Source organism: Chroicocephalus ridibundus, chromosome 1 (assembly GCF_963924245.1).
Source record: "Chroicocephalus ridibundus chromosome 1, bChrRid1.1, whole genome shotgun sequence".
In the NCBI taxonomy this organism is placed as follows: Eukaryota; Metazoa; Chordata; class Aves; order Charadriiformes; family Laridae; genus Chroicocephalus; species Chroicocephalus ridibundus.
In genome coordinates this window covers 206,210,687-206,229,422 of record NC_086284.1, presented here as the reverse complement: position 1 = coordinate 206,229,422, position 18,736 = coordinate 206,210,687, and the positions used below count along the sequence as shown (strand labels likewise).

Below are 18,736 nucleotides of genomic sequence, written 5' to 3'. Positions count from 1 at the left end.
AAAAAGAAAAAAAAACAAAACTAAAAAAAAACCCAAAATAACATGAAAAAAGACCACAACCAAACAAAACACCCCAAACCCAGTCTGCTTTAATTTTAAGTGTGGCTAGTGACTGACAGAGGTATTGCTGAGGACAAAACTTTGCAGAAAGTAACTGTGACTATTTGCACAAGCGTCATATTTACTTCCCCTCCAATGCCGCAAAAAAACACCCACTCCTGAAATTAGATGAGATTTTGTTTAAAGGCTTCTAAAGCCATTAGAAAACAATATGCTCAGAATACATAAACACGTCTCCCTAACGATAGCTCCAGATACGTTCTATCTTGCTTGAAGTGAAGAGTGGCATTGAAGAAGCTATTTAAGGTTACTGCACATGCCCCAAACCCAGGGTAAGTCAAGCAAAAGAGCCTGTACTAATAGGAGAGGAAGGTCCCCTCCCCGGGAGCAGGAGCCACGGGTTTGTTTACATCAGCGGAGAAACCGCGTACTTGTCTTTGGTTGTTCTTCTCATTTTCCCTGAAATTCCCAAACCTCAACACGACACTGCTCTCAGAAGTTCGAGCAGGACTCCCAGCTATTTGTTGTTTCTAGTGATTTGCATCCTTAAGGAATAATCAAAAATGGCATAGAAAACGTGACTGTGAGAAAATGGGATGGGAGTTCATCCATGCAGTTGGAATTCAGGAACTGCTGCAATTGCATGCGAGTAACATCAGTAACATCATTTGCCCCCTTGTAGACATTTGACGTATTCACATCATGTCTTTCCTTTTCAGGGTTGCTGCTGAAGATCCTACAGCCCGCGAGGTGAAACAACTGCTCTCTGCTGTTGAAGTTGGCCAGCAGAGCTGTTCTGGGATGTGCCACAGGCAGCACCCTCCCCACACAAATTACTGGCACAGGCGGGAATTTTCAGTGCACTGAGTGCAATGGGGGAGGAAGAGAAAGAGCTGGGATTGTACTGATGGAAATGGGGGAGAGGGAGAAACAGCACCATTGTAAATACTGTAAAAACTCTTTAACTAAAGAGAAACAGCAAAAACTGCAAGAATATAATCAAGGCTTTTGCCACCATGGTGGTAAACAACTTTCCTCTCCATCCCTGTCTCTTGGGTACTTTCTTCTTTTGCTGAGTTTTGTAGAAACATGCTCCCTCATCCGGCCAGGATGTCTTAATGAGAGGTTATGTACCTTACTCTGTGCTATTCTCTCTTTTCAACTGTTCTCTGACTCCCAGGATTTAGGAGGTACCTGTGTGAAAGTCCTCATTACCCACATGAAGACAGAGAAAGCGCTCAGCTGCTGAACCACCAACCCATGAGCTTCAGAAAAGCCTGCTAGCAAAGCTCTGTTTCCCAACTCTACCGGTCCTATTTTATTCTTCTGAACTCAAATATCTGAACAAATCACACGAAATAACAAGGCACATATTTCCCTGAGCAAGAAGTGAATGCAGAAAGGAAAGTATTTGCACATTAGAAATTCTGTTCTGTAGAAAATCTGTATGTGCCAGGAAAACAGAACATATGTGCTGAATGAATTTAGGCAAAACTGCACCTTTGCTGTGCTGCTTATGAAAAATCACATCTACTACACCGGGTCTGTCACTAGCACTGGCATCAGAATGTCAGCAAAATCGAACAAATACGAAAAACAAACACCACAAACAAGATGGCTGGCTATACAGCATTCATGGTCCAACCTATTTAACCAGGATTTGGAAAAGAATTTTGCTGAAGCTGAACACCTGCCCTTGTGTACCCAACGGACGCCCCCTGAATATCCAAACAAGTGCTGGCAGGACAGAAGACAGTATGTGACAACAGGTTACTTGGATAACCCACACCTGCGCCAAGGGGGGGACCGGCAGCCCACAGCAGCCTCCCTGCTCTGATAGCTCCGGGGGGATCCCTTCCGTGATGGGAACCCCAGAAGCCGGCTGTGCTCACAGAGCAGCCCCCTGCAAGAGTCATTTCAAAAAACTCACAGAATTGTAGCAGGTGGGTACAAGAAGAAAAAGAAGGGAATACAGAAGTCTGGCAGTGTTCTGGGTACCTCAAAACATCAGAAGCGTCAAAAGAGCAAAGTTCATCCCCGCTTCACCCCAAAGGGAAGTCCAGTCCCTTTCCATACTAGAGTAGCACAGCTGTACCCAAACGATAGGCACTGAAAGTATATTTTCTTTCAGCCCTTTTCTGTCTGGTGGTGGTAACTCCCTTGGAAGAGCTGTATGACAAATCCTTTTTGGCAACTGCAACACCAGTGGCAACGATTTCTAGCCAAATGAAGTATGTGTTCAAAAGCAGTGTTTGAACCAAACAAATGAAAGAGTTAGGGATACTTCTGCTGCTGTGGAATGACCATTTCTTTGTTCTACTCTTCCCTTGTTCCCTCTGTTCAGCTCTAAGAAAGCTCTTCCCTTGCTCAGTTCTAGGGAAAAGAGGGGTATTGGTCACTGATAGAGGCGGCACTGTAAGTACAACACACTACGACACTTCAAACCTTAAATCCACCTATGATACTTTGTGCATCATGTTGTCATTCCAGGACCACCTTACAAAGAGTCTTGTCAACTTAAAACAGCATGGAAACACTGATGGTCACAGGCTGCTCAACAAACAGTCCTGGTCTTACTTTAATACCATACTTCAAAGCTTCTTGATATTAGAAGCTTAGATACTTACAAATCCATCGTTATTCACTATATACAGTATTGTATATACAAATCCATGGTTATCTAATATATTCAATATATCAGCCATGTAGAAATATGTGGCCAATGTCAAATAACAAGCAAGTATGGTGTTTTTCAACTTTCTGTTCTGGTACAGACACTGCTATTAAGGTGTTGCTTTTTAAAGACATCCCCATGTATAGTTTTCAGGCAATCTTCATGATAACGGTTGTATACCTGTGATTTCAACTCTGCTGGCATACACAAACTATTTCTGTATTGGTTTCAGGTTGTTTTTTTTAAATAGTTTCAATAAACACACACAAAAATAAAGAATCAAAAAGTAAAACTTAACTTACTCCATGTTTATCTCTGAGTATTGTACAGTTTATACACATCTGCCTGTTCACAGTAAAAGACACGTCACACAGAAGCTGACATAAAAAACATGCAGTTTTTGCTATTAATCTCCCATCCAATATTCTAGTGAAGCCATTCCGGCATCTACGAACACAAAAAAATTTAGTATTGTATACGATTAGACTTGCTAATCAAGTTGTATCTTTATTCCAATGCATATTTACTAGCAATGATCAGGCTCTTTTGTAAGTTATGCTGTTCTGTCGTTGAGAAAACTGGAGAGGTTACTGTCACTTCAGGTAGCATTTATTCCTGGATGGAGTAAATCTTCTGTTTCAAAATTATCTGGGCTAAACCAGACAGTATGCCGACCTCCAGGCAACCCTCAAGAACCTGCTGTTTCTCACTCTTCCCTGCCATCTCTGCCAACACGAGTGCAGAGGGAATATCTAATCCTTGGAGATTCAGCTGTGTACGTTTTGCTCCAAGGTCACAGACATGTAATATCTCCTGCGTTCCTGCTGGGAATCCTGTCTTTCACGCTATTCTCCTGGCATGGACGGTTCTTCCAGTTACGAAGGGAGCAGATAGCACCTGAACGGTCGTGGCAAAATTACTTGGTGGGTACTGGAAAAATTTAACCAATGGTAACAATGGATATATTCTCACATGTGTAAATAATGGTGTACAGAAGCACCAGAACTTAGAAAGCACTCAAATAACCAATACGCTTCTTTTAACTCGCACAAAGCCAGACACAATAGCTCGGGGAATTATTATGGTAGAAGTAGCAGGTTCTGGGAGAACCAGAGTAAGGTAAATCACTGCCAAAAAAGAAAATGTCCATGCTGTATGTATGAAAATGCAGCTGTTGACGAAGTCAGAGCTATTCAAGGGCACTAATTTCTTTCCAACTGTATGTTAGCTGCATTTCTTTCTCCATTACTTTCTTATTGTAAGAACAAGCCCCAGCTCCTGTTGATGTCTGGATCAGCCACTGGAGACAGGCACTGTAAGTCTGTCATTTTTACAGTATTATAATGCTTTGTGTCTCAGGAATTATGAAAGAAGAAATCTGTTATTTTTTAAATACACACTGCTGCACTAAAGTACTGAGGGATTTCTGATTAGTCAAACAACTGCCTTGCTCTGCATCTTTTGCACGGTTTTTAAAACCACCTGTAGAAGGGGTGAAATCCTGTCCCCAGGGAGGCTAAACGAGGCCAGATCTCATCCATGATGAGAACAGAGTATTGCTAGGGTAGCTAGTAAGAAACTCAGCAGTAATTTATAAACTCATTGACATGGATATATAGAAATATTTCTAGTTTGTCAGAATAAATCCTACTATTCATCATCAACATAGTTATAGCCAACATCAATCATCCGCACTTCAGTCACCTTGTTCATTCTCATACTCTGCTGATTCAGCTTCAAATTTTCTATCACTGATAGGAGTCCTTCCAAAAGGTCGCAAAAGTGCATTCAATGTAAGGACAGTGATTCTGTCTAACGGATCCTCAGTAACTACTCCTTCTCCAGTTAACTTCATTTCAATCAAATTCACTACATCCCACAAAAAATTGTATCCTTGTCCTCTGGATTTACACTGGAAATGATCATCAGGCCAGTATAGAAGAAATCGCATTGAAAAAAATAGCAGCAGCACCAAGTTGTGTCAGTGCTTATTTTCTATCATCTTTATTTCATGTCTTCTATGCTTTGTGCTCCAAATTTAGGGCTGGGTAGTTCTGAGGGTCTGGTCTGCTATGTGGGAGCGATGGGGGTTACTGAAAAGGGGCACAACCAAGGGAGCACATTTGACACAATGCAAAAGGGATGTTTTTTCCAGCTGCAACCCAATCTAGAACTTACATGACTGATTTTGTTCATCATCCAAACATTGCCAAGACCTATACTAAACATCACTTCTGAAATATATAGCCCTTTCCATCTATATTCCATCTGTATTTCCATCCACAGCTGCCTGTCTAGCAGCTATAGGCAATTAAGTCTTGAACTGGCTCTGGTCTTGATATTTCTAGAAAAGCTATGGCAACTGTGAAAAAAAAAATTATCCATATTTATGAGCTCATTTCTAATAACCAATTGAATTTTAACATTAAAACAAGCACTACGGTGCATTTCATTAAGTACTGTTACAAGTAACTATGTGTGTTTATGGATCCATACTGTTGAAAAACTAAGATTCTGGAATTAATTTAACCATACAATCCTGAGCTTGGGCCAATTTGCTATTATGCTAGAGCAAAAGACCATTATGCTTGGTTCTTCTTTTTCTATTTGAAACCTTTGAATCTGCATCTCATCTCTACTCAACCCCCATCATAAGCAGCATTAGAAATGTTCCTGAAATGGCCATGTACTAGGCCCACTGGTAAGAATCCTATTAATTTTATTCCCATAGGAAATCAGATATATATGTTGCCTGAAAATGTCTCTAATATGACCAAATTTATTGTGATCCATATACTCATGGGGCTACTGGTAAAGCTGTCTTCTATGCTAACCTTGTATTCTCTTGATGTGTCTATCTCGAACTATTTTTGAGTATTTGTGATATTTTCATGAAGTTTAAGTGGAAGCACGGTACTATTCACAACTTGCTGTTGGTAGCAAAGATTCCCAAAGAAGAGCTTCTTCCTACTGCTTGCTTGGTTCTAAAGTTTTCAGCCATCCCGACTACCATGAAGCAGGCGATTCAAAAGCTGGCACCGTCCCTCCCCAGCAGTATTGCCCTGCCCCACCTTGCTGAAAGCTGTAGAGAAGGTTGGCTACAGAGTTTTGGATGTGTTGTGACTCAAGAGTTGTAGCACTTAATAAATCAGTCCTATCCTGTTTCATATATCAAATTCTAATCCAGATCAGATGTCACAAAAACTTATGATGGACTACTTTATGTATGAACACCTCAAACCTCCTTTCTTCTCCAAATTTCAGCCCTAGGTAGTCATAGAGCAGATTCACAAAAGCTGAGCTCAGCCCAGCACTAGCTCCAAAGGGGGAAGACACTGTAAAGTTTAGCACCAAGTTCACCTTATGTACATTTTTATTAGAAAAAACAAAAGCAGGTAGTAAACATTGTGAAACAGGTCATGTATTTGCATCCAAGCACTTCAGCAAGTGTGACAAATGTTGCCACCTCATGGACAGGTGCAGGGTTTGATTCAGCTCAGCGGTAGGAAGGAAAAGGGATCACGGAGATGACTCATTGCTGCCCTTTCACACTCTCCTGAGGAGGGAAGCGACAGCTTGGCCAGAAAGATGCTTTTGTCGCTTAGATTTACCTGGAACTCATTCATTTGGGTCTGAATCCAGGAGCCTGGCTACACAATCACAATTGGGGGCAGGGAGGGAGGAGAAAAAGCTGCACCGATTCAGAGTATTTGACCATCTCCAATAACAGAACAAGGGAGGGAAAGAATGATGATTTTTTCCTTGGAAAAAAACATAACAGTCAACACAGGACATGGTCAAACAGTCAAAGGCCAGCATTCAGGAGTAAAATATCTGAGTAACAGGCTGTGGGATCTGGAGTTTTGAAGAGGGTGACAGAAGTCTTCAGATCCATGAAGACAATAATCACAAACTGGACCAGGGGATTGTAAAACCCCATAAAAGTAGTGGCAGTTGGGAATCCTCTACTTGTAAACCGGAGACAAATGCAATTGCAGTGTATTCATTCCATCATGTATTTCCAAAACTGAACTTTTATAACACCACATTCATTATCCACTATTCTGCTTCTTTTGGGGATCTGCTGCAGGAATACAGCAGAGATACCTGTTGAATTTCTCCTTTTCTGATGGAAAGGCAGCTGTGCCATCCTTCTCTACAGGACAGACACTTGTTACAAAAGCCACTACACAGCGTGCAGCTTAAAGTACATTCATTCCAAACGGCTTTATATGTACTGGATGAGTGTAAAAGGACTGTAAAACGTTTAAACAAAAATAAAATCCTGCAAGTTTGACATCGGGATGGAACTTTAAGAATCAATGAGTTTTTAAAATAAAGCTTTGTAAAAATAAATTCATAGTCGACATTTATGAATGGTCTGAAAAAAGACAGTATGGTGATTAACTGGGAGTTTCCTATCATCGTGATCTCCATATAACAGTATAACAGTCTGCCTACATATGACTGAAGAGAAAGAAGGATTTATACCAGCTTGATTTTAAATATGTTCTTATGTTTGTTATATTTTGCTACTCTGCTCTCCCTAAAATGGTGGCCTCAGGAAAAGCTGCTTTGGCAGGCAATTGCAAAGATTCCTGTGGAGAGGAAGTGAAAAGACTGGGCATACAAACAAGGGCTGCTGCCACGTTCAAAGCACTGGGGAGAGTTCATAGAGCAAAATGCAGTCCTAAGTAAATGGGTTTCAGGCAATTTCAGTGTTAAGATAACATCATTAAGAGTAGAACAGATTGTGCTCAAACCCTGCTGTTTATAATTAACACATTGCTTCCAAATACTCCAGGGTCCCTGGTAAATAGTCCTCTGCTCAGATCCACCCAGACCAATCAGAGTATTTTCATCAGGTTCCATGCTGGGCCAGCACCTGTTTGGACAAATCCAAAAGAGCCAAAATACTCTTCTTTCTGGCCAGCTAAGTAGAGAGATGAACACAGCTTGCCTTAGTCATTGTCACAGTGTCCATATGGCTGTGAAGCTTGTTTTCACAAGAAATCGTACAAGTACTTTATTATGTCGAAGTTCACGGTCCTATAAACAAAAACACAGTATATTAGAGCAATCATCTCAACAGCACTAAGACTTTAACCTGTTTGGATACAGCACACGCCGGACATTCTGCACAGTCAAAATCAAGCAATAATCCAAAAAGAAATGCAATCAAGAATGAGTGAATTTTTGGACTTCTAGTGTTATTTACCTGTTTCATGATTATTTAAACTTTGTAAGATTCTAAAAAAGAAATAAAGCAACTTTCTAGTAAAACCTGGAAGATTCTTACTTCAAACATTAAGCAGTAAAAATATATAAAAGTTAATAAGATTAGATTTTCATACGGTAAACATGATACTCTAGTTGGTGATGCAAAGCAGCAATCTTTTATGCTGTTGAATGTTTTGTTCATCTTCCAAACCACCTGTTTTAGCATGTACTACGTAACTCCTTCATCTGTACTCATTTGCAGTCTGCATTCTTTCAGTCTTGACACTAGTTGACCCACGTTCATAGCTAAATTTGAAAAATTGAAGAATGCCGCTCAATAGGATAGAAGATTTTAATGTATACTTTTGTACTTTAATGGCAGGCAGAATGAAACAGCAGTAGAATAAAACATATAATTATTTTTTTGTCTCTCAACTCATTCTGCTATACAATCTAACACTCAGACTTTGGGGTTTACTGTTTGAATAAATAATGCAAATTACTGCATGTAATGACAAGTATAAAATTAAAAGTTTTTTTAAAAAAGTATTCAATGATGCAAAAATAACCACTCACAATGCTAAGTGAGATTAACTGGCTGAATGTCTTATTTGTTAGACTACAATCATTTAATATTCTCTATTCACACATCACTCTGTAACCCACTTTTTGAAAAGTTTCCATAAAACTTCATATTGGAATAAGGGAAAGTTCAGAGATCCGCAAGATGCATAACAAGAAATAGCATGTTTGAGTCTACTTAATAATCCAGTGACAAAATTAAAGAAATTAACTGCCACTGCTACACTCACATGACACTGCATCACTCAAGAAAAGTGCCTTAGTTACAAGGCTTTCCACAGAAACAAAATCACACAGTCTAGCAAAAGCTGACCTTATCAACTAAATGAACCACAATTGTCCTGTCATAACAACCGGGTTCATTAGAGACTGTATGAAAAGACCCATTACATTCAACAAACATTAAGAGATTCCTACTTCAGCTACAGAAAATTTATGAATTTAGGTCTGAAATTCCTAAAACAGAAATTAAGAATTTCTAACAAAGAAATGCCTAACCTTACCTTCAGCCAAAGGTGTAACTGCTATGTGGTAAAAAGCATGGAAATATCTCTGCAAAGACTGAATATATGCAACAGAATAGAGCCAGACATGAGGTTCAGTGATACTAAAGAGAGACGTGCATGGCCAGCAGTTATCACACTAAAAGCCACCAGGAAGAGACATTCAGTTTTCTACTCTTTAAAAAAAAAAAAACAAAACAAAAAAACCCCAAAAAACAGGTGGCTTTTGTTTTGTTTTAAATGCAAATTTTACTTTTGCTTAAAAAAATACAGGAAAATGAAATGACAATTTGAACAGCTTGAATGGGGGTGGGGAGGGGAGGAGAGAGCATCATTTTCTGTCCTGCTCTTTGCACTCTTCAGCCTTCCATTAGGAAATATGCTACAGCAGGAAGGCTGAGGTATCTGAAGATTTTAGTGCCTAACAAACTTATTTTAGTATTATTACGGTAACAAAGAAAAAATAATCAGGAGATGGGCTGCTTACTTGATGTGTATTTTGGTTGAAATGGCAAAGTAGCTCCCTCTCTGCAATAAACATAACCGCTCATGGGAGTGGTTAAAAACTACAGGCAGCTGCAAGACTACAGCACAGCTAGAAAATAAAGTCTCTTAAAGCACAGAAGATCATGCCTTTGCCCTGTGGCTAGTCCCACCAAGACAAGGGGAAGTCCTTTTATCATGGGTTCATGAAACCTTGTATTCTTTATGGATCATCCTCCTTAAAGATTTAACAAAGACTGTGCAACAGTCTTTTGCAAAAAAGGAATAAAGCAAAAAAAAAAAAAAAAAGGGTGAACAGGAGAAGAGTAGAATAGGCCAACTTTAAAATCTGTCAGCTCATTTAAATGGCACTATCTATGCAGCACATAAACACTTCCAAACTACTTTGGGGGGAAAAAATAATTGCTTTCTTCCTCACAACATGCAGGAAAAGTCAGTCAGGATACAAATATATATATTTACACACACACACAGATATACACATACATATAAACACACATACACACATGAGTGAAGGAAAGCAAGCCAAAGCAGTATACCACACACTGAGGTATGAAATGACAGCGTCTCCAACAACTACTTTCTCTGTTAAGCATGAGCTCTACGGCACAATTTTTGGTCCTGTTTTTGGCTATCTCTACCTTTCGGCAACCTTAATGGAGTCAATAAAACTTCTAAGGATGTTCAAGTTGGAAGAAGAGAGGCATCATTTGAAGTATCTTAATACAAGGATCCTCACAGTCCTTGTGACCTGTGACACAGGTCACTGAGATCCTCAGTGACCCTCACAGCCACTACAGAGTTTATGAACTGGTCTCTGTATTCACCATGGGAGTTAGGGCAGAGACAAGAACTTGGGGATGTCTATACACACAATGATCCATGTTGCTGAGCAGATGGTCTGCTGCGCTTTGTACCAGCAGGAGCTTTTTCAGGGCATCATTCACAAGCGACTTTATTGCTGGGAACAGCAAATTGACATAGCAAAGTCACGGAGATCCTGGCAGCGTGGTTCGGCCAGGCCTGAACCAGATGAAGTTTCATTCTACGGCCTGCCCAACTGCAAACTGGAATCAGTGTGTCTGTGGGGTTTACTGACAAGGCTATTGGACATTTAATAGCTCAGGAGAGCAACATGTGCAATAGGGCTATGGGATGCAGTCTAGGGAGGTTCCCCTGAAATCCAACATTAAAGAGAAGAGTTGGCCTTGAGAATGTTTCTCCTTTTTGTCACATGTCATTTCTGGGGTCTGTTCTGGCTATAGACTCTTCATCCAAGATCTGCTAATAAGCTGGCTGTAGCAACAGGTGTGAGGTAATGCTGTTGGCATTTCATAAAAATGAGACATAGGCTTGATTGTTGCCTATATATTGCCTGTAATTTATCATCATCTCTAGTGATGGACCTGGAACTGTTCTCAGACTCCCAAACTGAAGGGTCTGAACGCACAGAGCCAGTTGAAGTACCTACATTCATTTACTGAATTAGTTTCTATCAACTACAGACCACACAAGATAGACTATGTGGAAGAATTCCTATAACCGCTGTAGTTTTTATATTGTTTGTGCAACAAACACTGTTAAGAACTAAATATAATTTCAGATTCAAATATCATAATGTGCCTTTTGGTAATGAAATGGACTGACATTTTAGAGCAGTATTTTCACATGAAGTCCCTGACCTTTATTGAGCACAAAGACAGTATGTTACTGTAACGCATACCGCCACTGTAAGATAAAATTTTTTTCAACACAGAATTGGACTAAAGTTATCTCAAGTTCAACACTTCTCATAAATATCATTCTTAGTAAAAATCCACAGATTTCTGTTCTGGTTTCAGAGAGCTAATGACTGAGCAAATACTGGTTTTGAAGTCTCTTTCAAGTCAGCAAACACAACTGTAAACGATCACTAATAAGCTCACCGGGCAATAGCTCTGATGAAGTCCAGAGATACAGTACATTTATATCGTGGTCCATCAAGCTGGTCGTTATGGCCAACCACGGTTAACAGTTGGAGAGTCACAAGAGACGTGATCTACAAACAAGAGACATTAGTAATGTTAGTCATTTTTGCTAACGTGAATAGCAGTGGCCAATTATTTTTCTTTTTTTTTTTTCATTCCCATATTTCATCATTCCCATATTTCTCTGGAAAGTCACTCACACTTGCTCACTGATTTTCACATAGTTCTGCAGCTAGCAAACCATTACGTTTTCAGCACAGGCAGTGAGAGACACAGGCTAAACCCTTCATCTTTCATATCAAGAGTTATCCTGGAGGTCTGATCAAAGAGAGAAAGGCAATGTGGGGAATGGGAATAATAGGCATGACCTGAACATTTTCCAAATCTCTGCCTGACAACCAGAAGAGACTTTGATTCTCTTTCCTTTATACCCGAAGACTCCTCTTGAACTTTCACGCTCAAAGTTGGATATTCCTGTGCCAGCTCATACCACATTTTGAACAGATGGATGTATCACTCCAGATAAAAAAGAATCTGAAGGTTAGAAAGGAAAGGCTGAAGATTGCGTGCTTAAAAAGAACACGGTCTGAAAGGAGAAAAATTTGCCTACAAACACACATACAGCGTCTTGACAGAGCCATTGATTATTTTACCAAAATAGCAACGTACCAGCATATTTTTCACTATCTTCATTCCTCCAAATGACGGCGGTATCACTAACAGGCAGTCACGGGATGTCACCATTGAGTACAACCAGTCTGTTCTGCCTCAGTTAGGAAAAAAAACACTGTGGTGATTCCACCGCCTCCCTACCTCCTCTCGGCTCCCAGGGGAAAGAAAGAGGTAAAAGCAGAAAACAAGGACATATTTCCCTGGCCTTTGCTATAGGTGCCACTGACAATTCAAGGCAACAAGGTTACATTCTATGAAGAACTAGTATCTGACCACAGCTCCACTTTTCAAAAATCTAGCCAACCATAACCTACCGCTGTGTAACGATAATAGCATAGTAAGGAATTTCTGAAGAATAAATATATCAGGAAAGCGAGTGTCAGTTCAAACCTTCAAGGAAGCACATTGCTATAAAAAGCAGCAGCAAGTTCTTATCAGTATCAATAAAAAAAAAATAAAAATTCCTAACTCAGTAATAACCCCACTCTTTTGCTGGAAGTGAACCTGGTCTTCAAATTTGTGACAGTACTTGCAGGAGGTAGGGATAATTATTAAAGTTTTCTCTTAAGTGGATACAATATGTATATAAAAAAGAAACCTACCTGTGGCGAACAGAAAAAATTACGGCCACCAAGAATGAGCAATTTTTATAACAGTCTGTGCTTAACTTTATTTTATATGTCATTAGACAACAATAGTTTGGATGCCATCAGTCCACAAAGGCTCTGGAGTTTGGTTAAGGAATACTGGCCTACCCATATTCACAAAGACAAATTCCATTTACTTAAATCAGGTCTATAAATTACATTGAAGAGTAGCACATGATTTACAAATTGTTAACATTGACAGCATTTAAGAAAACTGAACTCAGCATATGGTAAATGGTTCAAAATCCAGTTCATTGATCACTTTGAACATATTATTGAACTGGGATCAGCCTCAAACATATTAGGTGTTTGTTTTCTTAAAATAGTTGTAAGTTTGAGAGCAAGTTTTTCTACATTCTTCATTCAACAAAGTCCTTTTTCAGTCAGTGAAGAAGCATTATGGAGTCACCTGCTGTAACAATTGCTATTCTACACCCAGTGCACCATTACTGGGGAATCCCTTCTGCAATACATATTTGCAGCTGGCCTCACATTCAGAAATCACCAACGAAGGAATGAATGGCAGGAGGCTCCTAAAAGCTCCCAACGAGCACAGCAGAAGCCTAGATAGTTTGGAGCTGGACCCACCTCAGTTTTACGTGGGATGCAAAAGTGACCTTGCTGCTGCATCACAAATGCTCCAGCAATACTTTAACTACAAATTGTAACCATTTTCTTTTCCAACTAGCACCAAATGCTATGTCCGTAACATAAGGTCAGCAACGTAAAATTCCTTACTAGAGGCTGATTCAATAAATCTGAAACAGCATCAGATGAGATATGAAGTTTCATTAATGTTTTTGACTCAGGACATTAACTCTAAAGACTCAATATACAATATTACAGGACAAATGAAGCTATTGATCATCAGAGTAACACAAACTTACTTAGCAAACTGCAGCCCTTTACTCATTTCTTTCACAAATTCTCTGTTTATTTAGCTTAATAAAAATGTCATCACAAGGAAGTGAGAGCTGAAATAATAAGTCCTGGTCCTGAGATTGCTTAAAAAGACAGAAGTAGAGAGAATTGCCATTTTCAATTCGTGCAGGTAAGAAACGGTTTTATCTCCAAAGAGGCTCAGTAGAGACAAAGAGAAAGCACATATATCTATGGGGGAGTAAACAGGGACCAGCTCCTCTACAGACAGCCAAATGTTAGAAGCTAAAATACCTAACTTGTGAGTCTCCGGGGCAGAATTCAAAACCTAGTTACAGATGCCTAGCCTGTACGTGGAGAGAGGCAGAGAGCTCTGAAGGACAAACCCAAAAGCCTGCATGCTGCGGGGGCAGCAGCCTGGGGCTCTGTTTGCACAGCTTCTTCAACGGGTTCAGGGAGAATCGAAAACAGCAAGATAGTTCTGTCACCCTGAAGCAATGATTTCTTCATTTTTTTCTGCTTTATACAATATAGAAGGATTCTCCTGCAGATGAATCAGCCACAGAACTGGGCAACTTTGCTCTTGCAGAAGAAAAGATTCAATTGTGGTAGACATGGAATTATTAAGTTCCTCAAATATTTTGTGCTGGACCTAGTTTTCTAGATCCAATTAATAAAAACAAGATGATTATCTTCACCAAATGGTTAAGAAGTCTTCTAGGACACAGAAGTTCAATTCCCTCCTGACCCAAGAGGTCTGACCATCTCTTCACTGAACATCTAAAAGCTAACTGGGGTGGGGGTAGTGGAAGGAAGAACAAGTTGTATGTATGCATGCAAATCACTATGAGATCAGACTTTCGTTCTAACTGCTTTTGGAGCTGAGCTATTCTGCATAAAACTGCATTCACACACACAGTCCCTCTCTCTGTCCCTACTTAGGGCATTCACCTGGTAAAGCAGGATACAGTGGAATGCACTGGGGTTAAGACAGTATTTGTAGCGAAATTTTAAAAGTCACCAATTTTCATGTTTTTGTTAATTCTCAAGGTTCAAATGCCACCCATAACTTAAGCATCGAAAAAATGTTACTACTTCAAAAGTTCAGGTGTTACAAAACTTTGGAAGCAATCTGCTCTTAAATGAAGATACTTCAAAAGCCTGAAACACAGTTGGGAAAAATGCGAATGCAATGCCGAACTAATTGCACTTCTTAACAAAAAAAACTTTTCAAAGCTTTTTTTTTTTTTTTTTTTTTTTTTTTTAATACCATGGGTACAGTGGCTCCATTTCATTAATCACAAAAGCTTGGGAAAAAACATCTGGCAAGAACAGACTAGAAACAAGCCAGAAAAACTGTGTGTCTGACATAAGAAAGAATATTTATTGAGAATCTTTTGAACAAAAGAAATTACAGTTGGAAGAAATATTCTAAAGCTATTAATAAAATTAAAGTTAGATCTGGTAATGATTTAATACCAGCAAAAGTTAAAAAGTAAATGGAACTTTCTACAGGAATAACAAGAAAATCTGAAGAAAAGTTACTGATCTGAAAAACGTGAAGGAACAGGTGTCACTGGTATGTTTAAAACTAAGCCATGACTGAGTTTTCTTTGAAATGTATTTGTGTGAGAAACCTGCTGCTGAAAGCTTGGACGCAAGGTGAGAATAATCATAAAAGCATGGCAGAGAGTGGCTGCCAGTAGGAAATGTCTGCTCAGATTGCTTCTGGAGATTCACTGGTCAAATGTGGACATTGAAACCTCTGGAAAACACAAAGCAACCCACAGGCCATCCTTAAAGGCTGCTTTTTTCCTATCAGCCGGAGCTAACAGATGGGCCTTGCATCATTCCTCAAGCAGACACAAAGACCAGCTTTGTCAGCACAGGGCTGCGTGGAAGCAAGAAGAATTCCAGAAGTGAGGGCTGTCTGCTGAGAAAGGCCAGGCTCTTCCCGAGGACACCACAAGAAGCCAGAAAACATTCGCAGAGGTGCAAAACATGAGCAAAATTAGGACCTGAAACACAGGGAAACACATGCTGTGTTTGGGTAAGCAGTGATGGATTATTACAGGAAAGAGCTGGGACAAAGTGTGTGGCACATCTCAAATCCATAGGACAAAACTAAACCAAGAAAGTGATGCTGGTGACTAGGAAAAGAGAAAGTTGTTTCCTTAGAGCTGTGACTGAAATCTTACTAAGTGGCACATTTTAAACTGGACTAGACAAAATACTAATGAAAGACACTAGCAGGAACAATCTCAAAGTGGCCTAGATGTACTAGATGATCTACGAGGTATTTTTCATCTCCACAGTCTATAATCTTCAATTATCTCACCCAAGATGCAATGTTAATTGTAACTCTTCACTCTGGCTTACTTTCAACCACAGCCTTAATCTGTTTTATGATTCTGAACCTCAAAACTATCAAGAAATTAAGAACTTTCATTATTTAAGTACCATCGGACAATGGTACTATATTCTCTCACAGTCATATTAAAATTTATACGGACCCTAGCACTTTGCAGTGCTTGCACTAGCAGCATCACCCGGCTCTCAAAGCAAACACGCAGCTCCCTGCACTTGTTCGAAACCCACCGCTGTCGAGAGTTACGTTCACACACATGCTAAAACCACTGCTATGCAACAAGACATTTTGAAAACCAGATGCCGTTTAGAAAACACATTTCAGTCAAAATGACTGCCGAAATAGTCTCCTGGAGTTAAATTCAATGACCCCAGTGCAAATTATGTAAGCGTAAAAAAAACCTGCTCAAAACAATTTCCGTCAAAATTATGGCTAGAGCATGCTCAGTATGTCAGCCTTGTTAGAAAAGCTCATACAGAAAGGTAATAGTAGAACATTACAATTATATATATTTAACCCAGTAATTGATCAAAACTGTTTTTATAAAAATTATTTAAAATAAATCAATGCTTTTCTGAACGCTTAGATTTAACAAACAGGTTTTGATTCTGAATTATGTTTTGTGCAAGGTTTTAATGAAAAAAAACACAAGAAGAGACTGCACTCACTGGGCGGTATGACCTACCATTTAATGAGATCTTAAATGCTTATGGTGGGAAATCATTTCACCACCTCCCTTTCTGAAACTTTTTATTTTTTTTTTTTTAGTGTTTTGTCAAATTTTCCATCCGCTAGCAGCACTCCAATACTACTAATTATATCATACCATTCTTGCCTTATTGTACACCCCTCCAAATTGCCAAGGGCCTTCCAGCGTGCAGTTAAAGCATTCATTACGATATGCTTCAGCTATATATTTTACTTTTTTCTCAACTTAAATTAATCCAACTTTTTCTTAAGCTATTTTCTGAATGCCGTCAAAGTGTTTTTGACATTACCAGAGCCACCAGCAGACAGGGGTATCCCAGCCACAGCCTCAGTGGTGCTCCACAGCCAGCACTATGCCCCTCATTTCCGTACCACAGACATCGGTGGCCAAATAGGATGCTCCAACACACAGCAGCGTCACCCAGTCTGCTTTGCAAGCCTTTTTCTTCTGTGAATGTTTATGCTTTGTGTCTTTCTTTGTCCTGTGTTGGTTATTTTTCGCTCACATATACATTACTTCATTATTTTGCATTGACTCTCCAGGACCTTGTGTGTTATTTCTTTATCTGCAGTAATATACACCACACTTCCCCATTTTTAAGTAATTTCTGCATCTCTCATCAATGGGTTGACAACACTTTACCAGAAGACTTCATCCGATTGGGTCAAACAGAATTTAACACTAATTACTAACTTGAAAAAACTTTCAAGACATAAATGTGTTGACAAATTCAAGATGTGACAGCGTTATATTCACTAAATGTTTAATTACTACGGGGCCAGGGGGTGTGTGGAAGGAAATCGACTGACTACTTCTGCTACCATTTACCCTTTAAAAACTGATGTTGCTTAGGCTAACAGATCTTTTTCTCTTTTATTTCTATACCCATTTAAGGATTTAAAAAAATGTTTGCTCTATCATGATGTTAGGGATGCTTAGCTGTTTCTAGGAAGCCCTCGTGACAGCCTGGCAGGGAAGGAGATTTGTATCACATTTTCCCCTAAGGATTATCATGCAACATCCCTGCTTTCAGTCTTAAGCACAATAGAGAATTTACTGGATTCAGATCAGTCTGTGTCACTGAAGCCATCATGTCATACCATCTTTTTCACGAATGCCCTAAATTTTATCATAAAAACAAGTTTTTTTTCCCTCAACACAATGACTCCCATAGAAGACTTTTCCAGAATCTTAATGATACACAGATAGGAAAACTAGCTTCAGTTTCCTAAGTAGTTTTGTTCAAGGCCTATGTATTTGAGCATACTCTTATATTTTAATTAAATATTTCTGTATTTGTTACTCTGCATCTCTGTCTTCCCTGTCTCCTCAGACTTCACTTCTCTTAAGGCAAATCTATGTGATTTACAGATTTAAACAAGTGACCCTTTTGGCTTTTCCAAGGCTTCATCATATTGGTTGCTCAGTCATTTATTAAGACAGACAAAACTTCCTCCTCTTCCTTCAGTTTCTAGAAGGTGATCCTTCTGTTTTAGAATAAATGTTTACTTACCCTCAAGTATATATGACCTTGAATTTCACGCTGTTAAACCCACTCAGTTTGTATCATGCTCACCACCTTCAAGATATTTCTTGCATATCTTCATGGCAGAAAAGTCTACTAAGCCCAAGGCATACCAACCTTGAATTTTACACTACAAAATTATTTTGGTTTCTACTACACAGGTCATTAGAGTCATTCTCATATGGCATTCTCCCCACTGTATAATCAGTGTTCACTACTTCTGTCTTATTCCACTCAGTCTTACTTTTTGTGTCCCATTTACATTAAATCATATTTGACAAAAAGTGTTGCCCACTTCATAGACTTGTTCAAGGGATAAACGTGCATCTTTTGCTTTTTGCCTTTTCTCCTCCTTCCTTTCTGCACCACCCACCCTCTCCTGTCTTTCAGGCACAGAACACCTGTCTGCATACTAGAAGCTCCCTT

The 18,736-nt window shown here is 39.4% G+C and overlaps 1 protein-coding gene across 3 annotated transcripts in view; it reads right to left on the bottom strand.

Annotated features, from left to right (window-relative positions):
• Positions 1-2,704: 2,704 nt before the first annotated feature.
• Positions 2,705-18,736, bottom strand: part of ORC5 (origin recognition complex subunit 5) — a 76,939-nt gene continuing 60,907 nt past the window's right edge. For all 3 annotated transcript variants that reach the window (XM_063323479.1, XM_063323478.1, XM_063323480.1), the window contains exons 15-16: positions 11,469-11,581; positions 2,705-7,783 (exon numbers count right to left, since the gene is read on the bottom strand). In XM_063323479.1, coding sequence (XP_063179549.1) covers positions 7,738-7,783; positions 11,469-11,581 — 159 coding nt within the window. In that variant the 3' untranslated portion in view covers positions 2,705-7,737. The remainder of the gene's footprint in view (positions 7,784-11,468; positions 11,582-18,736) is intronic.